The following is a 12,848-nucleotide window of genomic DNA, read 5'->3' as shown; positions in this document are numbered from 1 at the left end:
GTTTTTCAATGACGTCAAAGGGAGACAAGCACTGCCTCTGCAGAAGAATATCAATGCCTACTTCATCACTGCCTATTTAGCTCTGCCCACCGATTGGTGCATGACATGATGCAATAGAATAATTGAGAGAACAGTACCAGGAAAGGGTACATTTCACTGAAGGGGAAGGCCTCCATAACCCTTTTATGATTAAAGTCTTACCTGATTGATTATGTTTTTAAACCTCACTTTTAGCTGCTGCTGCATACTTTTTTCTTTTTTTCTTTTCTTTTTACCTGTGGGATACCATGAAAACAAACTTAAACTAAATAAGAATTAAACTGATGCATTGACTCGGAAGTGGGACATCTTTTTGTTGGGTCCTGTAGCCATGGTGAATCATAATTTCGTAACTTCAACAATCATGGGAGGCTTTTCATAGTCATGGCTTAACTCATCCTGCATCCCAATGTGAATCCAGCCTATACACTCTCTAAATAGTATTGAATATTACTAATGTCACATACTATTTAGGATAAACAGTATGCATTATGAGATGCAGGCTCAGAGTGAGATTACTCATAGTTGATTGAACTAACTAAATTCAGCTGTTCTTAAACCAAAAAATCAGTTTCCCATCTCAGGTAAGTCAACTCAGAGTTCAAATTGACTTGACTTATCATATATATATGATAAAACACGCTAGGGGAGACAAGTTGAATGACGATTCATTTAAACTGCCTCATAAATAGCCTCATTTAAATTGATTTCTACACCACTGACCTGCAATCATGTGGAAAAAAAAAATTCTTCAGACATGTCTACATTGCTCAAAGTAATGCAAAGTGACACACATTTGTTTGTTTTTTACCACAGAAAAATGAGTACAATTTACTCATGGAGCCACATTGAGATCTTCATATCTTTGGGATTGAACCATATAGAGCCTTAAAAATGAAGATACCAAAGAGAAAACAAAGGCTTTATAATTTAAAAATTACTCTTGGGTGACCATGGACTGCAGCTAATGTTATTTGAAAGCTGTGGCATGGCTGTGACCTGCCATCTTTTAGAAAAAGAATATGAACTGTTATCAACATCTGATGATATCACCATAATGTTTTTTTCATTTACAATAAACTAGTCTTTTTCCTAAAGCATGACTGTTTCTCAGCAATGTAAAAAATCCTTTGCATTAACATTGCACCTGCATATAGAACAACAAAATAAGAATAAAATAATATGCTTGAGAGTATTCTTTATTGTTTTCTGATATAAACAAAAGATTTCAAGATTCTTTTGCGTACCTCTTTGAGTTTTAATCCATAGATAACTGGATTGACAAGAGGTGGCACAATAAGCATCTCTAGAGCCAAAAAATGTTGCAGATTCTCTGAGACATTACCTGAGCCATATCTGCTGTACATGGCATCAAAAAACACAGCAACAACATAATTCATCACTGTAAACATATGAGGCACACATGTCTGCCAGAATTTCCTTCTGCACTCCAGTGATGCTTTACATGCAATGACAAGTCTAATGTAGGACACAATAATAAAAACACACAGGCAAGAATAAAAAGAAATGACCAAAAATCCATAAATATTATTAATGACAGTTGATTCACATGAAAGTTTTACAATAGACCAGTTGTCACAGTACAATTTATTAATGTGATATTTACACAATTTCAGCCTATTTGTCAGCATAACACAAATGATCATGTAAACAAAGGGTAGGATCCAACAGAAGGCAAGTAATACGCCGCATGAAAATCTGTTCAGTTTTGTATGATAGTCTAAAGGTCGACATATGGCCACATGTCTGTCATAAGCCATCACTGTTACAGTAGTACAGTCACACATAACTGAACTATAGATCACAAAAGTTTGAATTGCACACATGTAAGAAGGAATCACGTATGAATCCAGCATTAAATCATATAGGAATTTAGGATAAAACCCTGCTGCTCCATAAAGGTCATTTACACACAGATTACACAGAAAAATGTACATTGGTTCATGAAGAGCTCTCTCCAAGACAATAACAGCACTGACCCAAGTGTTCACAAAAATGATCAGAATATAGAGCACCAGAAAGCATGTGAAATATATATGTCTGAATGATTTTGAGTCTTTTGGTTCCATTAGGGTGTAGCTCGCAAACATAGTCATATTATCCATATTCTATTGATGTAAATATACAATTTTAAAATGTATTGTGATTCACCAACAGACAATTAAAATCTATCATATCATATTAGAAAATAATCCACACAAGACACTAATTTCTAAAACCATTACCATTACCTTACGTCAAAGTTCAAATCTTGCAGTACATGGTCTCAGTCAAGATTTGGAGGCTGTAATGGCAACTGACATGCCTATAAATAACATGTTTTCTAGTGGCAAAGTGTGTGTATCCAGCAAATAAACCCCTGGGGTAATTCTAAGAAATTACATTGATCTTTCACATGTTTCTTTGTAATACAGCATTACAGCAGGACTAAAATGCTTAAAATATATGTCATAAGTCATGTTTATTCATCTTATTTTTCACATAAAAGAAAAGACGTGGCCATTTGTAAATTTAATGTGTCTGGCTTCTGTTATTTTTAGCTGTACAGCTCTCTATGCTGCTAGATATCGAAGACAGATATTTCTTATTAATATTACATTTATTTATTATTTAAATAACCATATTATTTTAATATATTGTCATAGTTATAAAGACACTGGTCTGTAGCGAAATTGTTTGACCATTTACAGCACTTATAGCTTACATTTGTGAGTTTATATCTTTATAGCCCACAGCTGCAAGTTGTTTAAATGTCAAATTTTTTAATTCCCGCCTTATAATTCCATTTATTATTTATATATTCCGTTAAGTTTATTATTTACATATGTAAGCTTTTTTCTGCCGTGGAATAAAAAATGTAATTTTAAACTCAAATTTTAAACAAAAATCTTGGGGTTCCTTGTTGTGTAAAGGACTTTTATGTTGAAGTGTATTTTTGTTCATATTGTTTCTGTGTTTACTTCCTGTATTCAGTTCCTGTTTTCCTGTTGCATTGGGTGATTCTCAATACTCAAATTGATACTTCTTTTTTTCCTTGCTTCTCCATCCTCCAGCCCGTGACCTGGAAATCAATCAAAGGAAGCCATCTTGAAAGACATATAGATAGAAACACATATCAGCTGTGTCTCATTTCATTAAATTTCGAAGGCTGCGTCCTCCGGAGGACACATCCTGTGTAGGATGCAGTAAACGAAGTGTCCTCAATCAGAATTAAACGAGACGTCCTTCATAGGACACACAGGCAGGAAGTATCACGTTGCTATGCCAACAAGTTCAGCCTTGTTGCGCTCTCACGCCAGTTATATGAATGAAAATTATTTATAACTTGAAAATGACTATGAAAAATGTATGTTGTCTTGACAGCAATGTACTGTTCTAAACGTTTAAAAAGCACTAAACAGTTGTAATCCTGTTTACTACAACTATCTGTTTGAGGTAATAGAGCTTAAAAAACAAAAACAAAAAAAGCTTGAACTACTTAATTTAAACACCACACCTACGCTCGCATATATATCTGGCGGTGGTGCCGTTTTTTCATATAATATAAAAAATATATATGACGGTTGTAAACGGAGACGCAAAGAATTTTGGGTTATCTCCAGCCGTGAAGGATACACCTCATGCACACTCCGAAATCCTGTGAAAAAAGGACGCATTCGAAGGTCGCATTTGGAGAGTCCTTCTCACTTTTTTGAAATGAGACGGCTTTATGATGTATGCACCCTTCGAATGCGACCTCCGGAGGACGCAGCCTTCTGAAATGAGACACAGCTATCGATAGAGGGTATGCATTGACGTCACTTTCCCGCCGGAACACACCCCCTCAGCCGGGGCTTGGCGGCAGAAGAGGTTGTGCGTGACTGGAGTAAATAGAGGAAAATGCGAGTAGAGCAAAGGATTATCGGTTTAAACTAAAGGTCGGGCTCAATATTGTGTTCTTTACTTTACATTACTTACATTTTTATTAGCCTGATTTTGATTGATATATAACTGTCAGTCATCACAATGACTGAATATATCAAATTCTGAATATATTATAGACCTATTTATAAAAAAAATTATTATATTGCCTAGACAGCGTGTTCCCTTTATAATCACTAGAAGCTGTCACTCATTCTATTAACGCAATCTCACAAAGTTCAGCTATATTAATCAGTGAAGCTGGTATACAATGAATCTCTTATTTTCACAATGTCTGCACTTGTCTGAGTATTGATGCATGTGTTAACTGGATTAAGCACCTGGACAAACACTCGACCGGTGAGTGGATTCCAAGTTCAACACCTGTGATTGGCCAACTGTGTTGTAGAAATCCACAAACATGTCTGTGATTGGCTACATTACTCACCGAGCAAAAACACGTTGGAAATGTAATCGTTTGACTAGTGCAAATACAGATACACACTGGATCATTTGCTAGCTCCTTTTCATTAATATATGCTATTATTACGAAATCTTACTGAGGATTAAATATCCCAGACAAGCAGTTATGGGCAGCTTTTCCCTCTAAAAGCAGAAGCAACAGTAGGTGACTGTGTCCAAGCTCTGTCTCAAGCTCAGACCAGCAATGTCCATGGGGTCCGTGGACAAGCCTTCCCCTTCCCCTTCCACAGCGCCGGGCCAGTTTTTTTGTGTGTTTTCACTGCATTCACGCTGTAAACCAATGCTGCCTCTCAGTCTTTTTGCCACTCAGTAGGGCGTAGTCACAGTTGCTCCTGATGGTGACGTCACGTGCATTCCCTTTATTCTCTAATTGCACTGCAAGGAGCAAGGAACGAGGAGTGAGGAAGCTTTCAGAGGAGCTATGCTTCCAGGTGTATCCTATGTGAGAGTAGCCTATAAATCTAGACCAGCGGTTCCCAAACTTTTTTACCTGCACACCCCCTTCTATGTCCCGAACGGGTTTGCGCACCCCCAATACCCACTTAAAAAAAAAAAAAAACCTTTGTTTTATCGCCATATAAAGATTGTTTAATCATGGGCAAATAACCAGAACACAAATGACAATAACAACATCAAAAAAGTTTCAATATAATGCAACAAAGCTACCCACAAGCTTCCACTTTTAAGAGGATGTGACAGACACATGCTCAGTAACAGAAAGCACGGTTATTTTCAGCCGCATAAAAGAAACATTGCAGCAATAGGCCGCCGAGATTACGGAGCCGAGCAAAGGGAGTGCTTTCAATGAATTCCTATGAAAGTTAAGCTTCCATATACATAAACTGAAACCGCGCCAGTGCGCGCACACCGTGAATGACAGCTCGTCAGTGAATGCGCGCTCTTTGCGGCCAAGCAGATTTTAGTTTCAGTTTTGAATTAGTACCGATTCGGGGGCGGGTTGCTTGAACTGTGGGTTCATTTTTCTTAATGAAAAACACAACAACACACAATGACAAACTCACTTACTTTTACATTTCACTTTGAAACCAAATCTTCCGAGATCATCTTGTATTTTTTTTTTATTATTGTATGGAAAATCCCCTTTTTAAAAAAATGCCATTACATTTTTCCTCTCGCGCACCCCCTGGTGGCAGCTCGCGTACCCCTGGGGGTGCGCACACCACACTTTGGGAATCCCTGATCTAGACGCACCCTAGCAGCATTGCCGGGAATGTAGTCTAGCAACTCTCAATAGACTTCTGAGCAGTAAAAACCAAACTCTTGTCAGGCCAATCACATCGTTTATAGTGTCGGTGGGCGGGCTTAACATATCAATCAACTTTTATTTATATAGCGCTTTTACAATCACAATTGTGTCAAAGCAGCTTCACAGTGTCAAACAGGATAATATTGCAACAAAATTAGATTTGGCTGTACAGTCGTTCTGGAGAAAACTGTGATGTTATCAGCTTATTTTCATTTATCATATAGCTACAATGTTGGCATATCAGTATTATAGTTTGTAGAATTAAATAAAACCTAATTCATAAATTTTATTTGTATAATTAGTTGAATAACTTTAATCGAAATTTTAGTGTCCCCAACTGAGCAAGCCAAGCCAAAGGCAACAGTGGCAAGGAACCAAAACTCCATCAGGGCGTGATGGAGAAAAATAAACCTTGGGAGAAACCAGACTCAGTCGGGGTGCCAGTTCTCCTCTGGCCTATTAACACACCGTGTAAGATTATTATTCTGGCAACCTTACAGGTCAGAAATCATATTAGATTGGAATATTGAAAATAATGATGAGAGAGTTGAGTGCTTCTTGAAAACAAAGAAGCTGGCGAACGGCAATCTTCCGAAACGGCTTTGGTCGCGACTCTGGAAGACTTGGAGATACATTTTCCTTTGAGAAAAGAACGTTACTGCAATCATCAATTATTAAGAAGGGAAGATGTGTTAGGAGTTTTGCCGACCATATACGCCAAAAGTTTAATCTATCAACTAGCTCAGCTTCACGTTTCTCTGGTTAAGCAATATCCTATCGCGTGCAGAGGGAGTTTGAAAGATAACCGTTTATCCCGCCTCTCGGATTGAGCCCTGTCAATGGTGAGTTTCCAGACCAAACATCTTGATGTGAGTCTGGCTTGTCAGGCTAATGTGAGAGTCTTTCTGGCAAAGCAACTGAGAAATAAAGAATATACATTCTCTTCCCCCTTCACATCTGTCAAAATAATTTTAATTTATGCTTTACTTTTGCAGTTTAGAAAACATACATTTCACATATTTCAACAGGAAATCTTGCTTTATTATTATTTTTTATGAATTTCTTAAATAACCAAACTTCAACATCATAACAACAGATCCCTTGAATACAGCTGATGGTGCTGTGAAGTTATGCTGATCAGCAATATTCCAATGTACAAATAAGTTTTCCTTCAATTCCTTATATTGTTGTTTTCTTTCCTTGTATGGTTGAGCTGAGATGTAAGGTACTGAGATATACAGGTGTTGGTCATATAATCAGAATATCATCAAAAAGTTGATTTTTTTAACTAATTCCATTCAAAAAGTGAAACTCGTATATTATATTCACTCATTACACACAGACTGATATATTTCAAATGTTTATTTCTTTTAATTATGATGATTATATCTATGATGATTATATCCCAAATTCAGTATCTCAAAAAAAATGAATATTTTGAAAAGGTTCAATATTGAAGAGACCTGGTGCCACACTCTAATTAGCTAATTAACTCAAAACACCTGCAGAGGCCTTTAAATGGTCTCTCAATCAAGTTCTGTAGGCTACACAATCATGGGGAAGACAACCATTGACACCTTGCACAAGGAGGGCAAGACACAAAAGGTTATTGCAAAAGAGGCTAGTTGTTCACAGAGCTCTGTTTCCAAGCACATTAATAGAGAGGACGAAGGGAAGGAAAAGATGGTAGTGGTAGAAAAACGTGTACAAACAATAGGGAAAACTGCACCCTGGAGAGGATTGTGAAATAAAAACCCATTCAAAAATGTGGGGGAGATTCGCAGAGTGGACTACAGCTAGGGTCAGTGCTTAAAGGTCCTGTTCTTCGCGATTCCATCTTTCAAACTTTAGTTAGTGTGAAATGTTGCTGATGGAGCATAAATAAAACCTGTAAAATTATAAAGCTCAAAGTTCAAAGCCAAGCAAGATATTTTATTTAACACAAGTTCCCTTTCAAAGCCTACAGCGAACGGCCGGTTTGGACTACACCCCTGCACTTCCTTGGAGGAATGACGTCACTAGAACCGTTTGTTGACTAACCCTCCGCCCACAAGAACACGCAAAATAGGGGGCGTGGTCTTGTTGCTCTCTCACGTGGAGAAAAGCGCGCATTCAGTGTTTGCTTCTCCCCGTTATGGTAAGAGGCGGGACCTTTCCGGGCAAAGTGCGCTAAGCTGCTGTCCAATTACAACATGGGAAGCGCTGGCCTAATCAGAACTCGTTACGTTTTTCTGAAGGAGGGACTTCAAAGAACAAGGAAATCATCAGGCCGTTTTTAGGACAGAGAAAACCGCGCTGTACAGATAAGTAAATTGTGAAATTGTGTGAAAAATACTGTGTTTTTTACACGCAAAACATCAACTCATGTTATATGGCACACTATAAACATAATCAAAGCTTCGAAAACATGCGAAGAACGGGACCTTTAAAGAACTACTAGGCACAGATGTATGCAAGACATGGGTTTCAGCTGTCGTATTGCTTGTGTCAAGCCACTCTTGAATAACAGACAGCGTCAGAAGCGTGTCGCCTGGGCTAAAGATTAAAAAGGACTGCTGAGTGATCTAAAAGTTATGTTCTCTAATAAAAGTAAATTTTGCATTTTCGTATTGTGAAGATGATGTGATATGCCAGACCCTACAATGCAGCAGAGCTGAAGGCCACTTTCAGAGCAACCTGGGCTCTCATAAATGCCACAGACTGATCGACTCGCCACATTTCTTCAGTAATTAAGGCAAAAGGAGCCCCAACTAAGTATTGAGTACTGTACATGCTCTTACTTTTCATGTTCATATTTTTCATTTGGCCAAGATTTCTTTGTATTGTTCTTAATATTCTCATTTTCTGAGATACTGAATTTGGGATTTCCTTAGTTGTCAGTTATAATCATCAAAATTAAAAGAAATAAACATTTGAAATATATCAATCTGTGTGTAATGAATGTAATATAATGTTAATATAATATACAAGTTTCACTTTTTGAATGGAATTATTGAAATAAATCAACTTTTTGATGATATTCTAATTATATGACCAGCACCTGTACTGTACATGGCATCACAAGGTGTCAATGGATTAATGTATTTTGACTTGATTCTGTCAGGTCAGAGTGGTTCCTTTCCTTCAAGTCAAAGAATTTAAATATTCAAATACATATCATTTAAAGATTAACTATGAATGTTTTTCCTACTGCCTTATTCGCATGAGATTCAGATAGCTTGACAAGAGAATAAAGAGATGGTGCAATAATCTTTCTTAGAGCCAGAGGTCATTAACCATAATCATAAGTTGGATAATTATGCCACATGGGACATCATTTCTCTGTGTGGCCATTTTTCCTGGGAGACCAAGAATGGTGCTATTCTTGGTGGCCATAGTCAATCCACTTTTTAAACTAATTTATTGTAATTATAGAGCAGTGTGATAAAACTCCTTAAATTGGGAGAGTTAAACATTTTTTGCTTGCGTTATCTCATAGATATTATTTAAGATAGTGCCATTTAAATTTTTGATAGGAATGAAAACAAGGCACCTAATATATAGCAGCCATGAACTGTGAGGCTGCAATAAACTGCACAACGATTGGACAATTGAACAAAACAGTGTTATCTAACAGGTAACACTCAGCAAATCACTTAGTTAAATAAACCTAATATAAAAGTGTGACAAGAACATTTTTTATATAATTTATATTCATATCAATAATATAAAACAATGAGATAAAATAAATCTAACAGACGCAATGTGTGCTGCAGAATGAACGATTTAATAAAACTCAACAAACCATAAAGACTAACATGAGGAAAACTGCGAACTAATCAGGAACAATGCCAGCTTAGGAATGAATGGGAAATCAGAAAAAACACTGAGAGTAGAGCCAGGGTGACAGAAACAGCTCTTTCTAATTACCTTAATCCGGATAAAGTCCTACTCAAGGTAAATGCAAATCGAATTAAAAAATGTTGATTATGTCTATTTTAGTCCCATTATTGGAGAGCTTTAAAGACATGTACACACCTTAATCTAACTATTAACGTTGTGTAAGAGTTTTTGCCATATTTTGTGACGGGACACATATGCACACCAGGCAAGTGAAGAGGGGGAGGGCTTTGGGGGCTCAAGCCCCTGCCCTTTTTAAAAATCAAAAGTGCACCTGTCAACAATCATCAATAATATTGTGGCCAATTAGAGAGAAACTGAGCCGGGAGCACAAGGAGCGACAGATCGAGAGAGGGGAGAGAGAAAAAAAAAGAAAGAAATATTATTGTTTGGTTCCCAAATACACTGCCGCTCGGTACTCACCAACCGAGAGGCTCTTCCTTGCGGTGCCATGCGATGGTGCTTGACGCCTGGTGGACGGCCCAAACCTCCTCCGCCCCCTGGCGGCCGGCGGTGGCTCCTCTGCTTGAGGGAGCTGGCAGCGAGCTCCGCGTTCCATGCTCCTCACCATTATGGCGGACGGCAGCAGGCTCCGGCCCACGCCGAACGCCGACAACTCCAGGACGGCCACCACCCCACTCCGTCCCACCGGTCTCCGCTCGCTCCAGCACCATTGCCTCAGGCAGCCACTCGCGTTCTTTTCTCATTCGCACTGTCCGAACTCCTCAGCACCGCAATCCCCCTCAGCCGAGAGGGCTCTTCGACAGCATGTCCCTCCTTCCTCTCGGATTTTGGCGGGGTTTGTAGATGGGAAAGGAGGAGGCAGGAACCGGCGAACATTCAACAACTTTAATCAAAATCAAAATAAACAAAACGAAAGTTTTTAGTTCAATATAATAACGATGCGCACACATTAAATTCCACGTAAATCATCTATGCAAACACAGGCACCACGTGAAGTAAATGTCTTGCAGCTTATGCCGTTTTCAAGTCTTCTTTTTGGTTACTTCAGACTACCCTAAAATGTCGATGAGCATAACTGAGGTATCATTTTCCAACAGTAGCTTTTCTGTCTGACTCAGTTTTGATGATGATTTTTGTGGCTAAAAAGGGCATTGGGAAAGGCATTTTTTTATTACTTGACCTGGCCGATAGGTGGATATAAGCACGAACCACACACATAAGCGCTCTTCAAATATCACGTCAAGAGTGAGAGAACATTAACAACGCAAGTCAAGAAATGAATGTTTTTTCACTATTTAAGATTCACCAAGATGCCGACGTTTACATGCGTTGGTCTGGAAAACACAGTATAGCCCTGGGACATTGTTGGGCTTAGCGAGCCCCCTGGCCACCCATAAAAGAACACGTTTTACTCACATAAGTATGTTGCACCATTCCTGTCGGATACAATATAGAAGGAACAGCATTGTGTATAAACCTCAATATGTCTGCAAATCCAGTGTCAAACTGTGTCTAGTTTACAAACAGTTGTCTTTCCATCTTCATCATGTTTATTGCTCGGTAACATGATCAGTTTAGCTCCACGAAGTACACATAGAAGTAAACATAGAGGCGGCATTGTACCCTTCTAACATGTCATTGTTTTGAGAGCCTTGTTTTCTGGGCCTGGTATTTATAAAAGCTTTTCTTTTACTAACAAGGAAGTTTTCAGCTCCGAAACTTACAGGATATTCTTATATTACCATGACCTTTTATATATCCTCAATTCATCACCCCTTTAATTACTGTATTTGCATTATTGTTAGAGTAGGCATAGGCATTAATAAAACAATCTGGTAAGTAGCAAATTTATTTATTGTTATTTTATCGTGAGATTTTGCCTCACATCCTTCCACTGCTATACCCCTTCTAGCCACAACTCTTCTTCTCTGTTTTTAGTGTATTTCTGTGGCAGAATACAGCGCCTCACACTGTCCTGGTTTTGAGTTGGTTTCAGCAGTTTCTAGTGTACGTAGATGTAATACGTTCGATAATGTAAGGAAGGAAGAGGACACGGGGGTCGGCTGGACGGATGCGTTTCTTTATTTCTTAACTCAATAGTCAAAACACACTCAATAGTGTGGCTTCTCTCAGACTCATAACACAACGATCACTTCTGGGTCGGCACTTCCGGCTTCCTCAGTCTCACTAGCTCAGTCTCTGGGTGTGTGTGGCATCAACCGTCCGGTCTCTCTCTCTCCCTGGCTTCCGGTTCCACTGGCATTTTATCCTCTCTCCATGCCCATTACTGGAACAAGATACAGGTGTTATCAATCTGCGTCCAACCCACTCACTTACCGCTCGTCCCGCGGCTCTCTCTCCCGTTGCAGACCTCGCTAAACCACGCCCCCCTTGCCACAGTAGATATTTCTTGGGATGAGAAAAAAAAAAGATTGGCTAGGGAAAGCTCTGGCATCTTGTGTGGATCTGGCCTAACATATTAAATATGCTGTCCATTTTATCATGAAAGTCAAATGATAAATGGCAATTTGATGCCCTTTAACATAGCGTGAGAGTTTAGGTGCGCAAATGAACGCGACCATCTCTTCTTCATCAATGTCAGGACTCCTGGGTGATCTGTGTGTGTGTGTGTGTGTGTGTGTGTGTGTGTGTGTGTGTGTGTGTGTGTGTGTGTGTATCCTTACCTGTTGGTGGTGGTTCTCTTCGGATTCTCTAACTCCTCCCACTAATTTCAGTAATTGTTCACCTTTCGCGTCTCATCAGCCGTTCTCTTTGTATAGCACGCTGTTCTGTCTCTCGTTGCGCGCTCATTGCTTTGGTTGATTTCTGTCAGTTTGTCCAGTCCAGTTGGAGGTTCATTACGCTGTCCCTCTTCAGTCTTCCTCTGTTCCTGTCGCGGCATCTGGATACTTGTCAAGGCCAGTATTTGCTCGCCTGTGGATGTACGTGAACTTGTCCTCGAGTGAACTCTGTCCTGTTTTCCCGAAGTGACTGGTGCGCTTTGTTTTTAGGCGAGATCCAGTCTTTTCCAGGTTCTAGTGAGCTCTCCCCTGTCAGGCTTTGTCCTGCCTTCTGTGTGGTGCATGGATGGTATCATCGATCATCTGTTGTGTGAGGATTTCTCTCCGGTCACCGACCAGAGTGGATTACGGCGTTGGACGCCGCATGTGGTCTCTCATTTGTGGACTGTGACTTTAGTACTCTATCTGACCCTATCGCTATCACTTCTAAATAAACTTTGTGAACTTGCATTTGACTCCGGGATCTTTTCTGACAGAATGAGCGCGCCACCAAT

At 39.2% G+C, this 12,848-nt stretch overlaps 1 protein-coding gene across 1 annotated transcript; it reads right to left on the bottom strand.

Moving 5' to 3' along the window:
* Window positions 1-1,238: 1,238 nt before the first annotated feature.
* or62b3 (odorant receptor, family 62, subfamily B, member 3) lies at window positions 1,239-2,165 on the bottom strand. Its single transcript, XM_067423884.1, has one exon. The coding sequence runs from the start codon at window positions 2,163-2,165 to the stop codon at window positions 1,239-1,241; it is 927 nt and encodes a 308-aa protein (XP_067279985.1).
* Window positions 2,166-12,848: the final 10,683 nt, after the last annotated feature.

This window comes from Pseudorasbora parva, chromosome 18, assembly GCF_024679245.1.
Source record: "Pseudorasbora parva isolate DD20220531a chromosome 18, ASM2467924v1, whole genome shotgun sequence".
Classification (NCBI taxonomy): domain Eukaryota; kingdom Metazoa; phylum Chordata; class Actinopteri; order Cypriniformes; family Gobionidae; genus Pseudorasbora; species Pseudorasbora parva.
Note: the sequence above shows the minus strand (reverse complement) of the source record. Positions and strands in the feature narration are given on the sequence as shown.

Excerpts from the sequence above, each read along its gene's own strand:
- or62b3 (XM_067423884.1), bottom strand. The coding sequence starts at position 2,165 with ATGGATAATATGACTATGTTTGCGAGCTACACCCTAATGGAACCAAAA.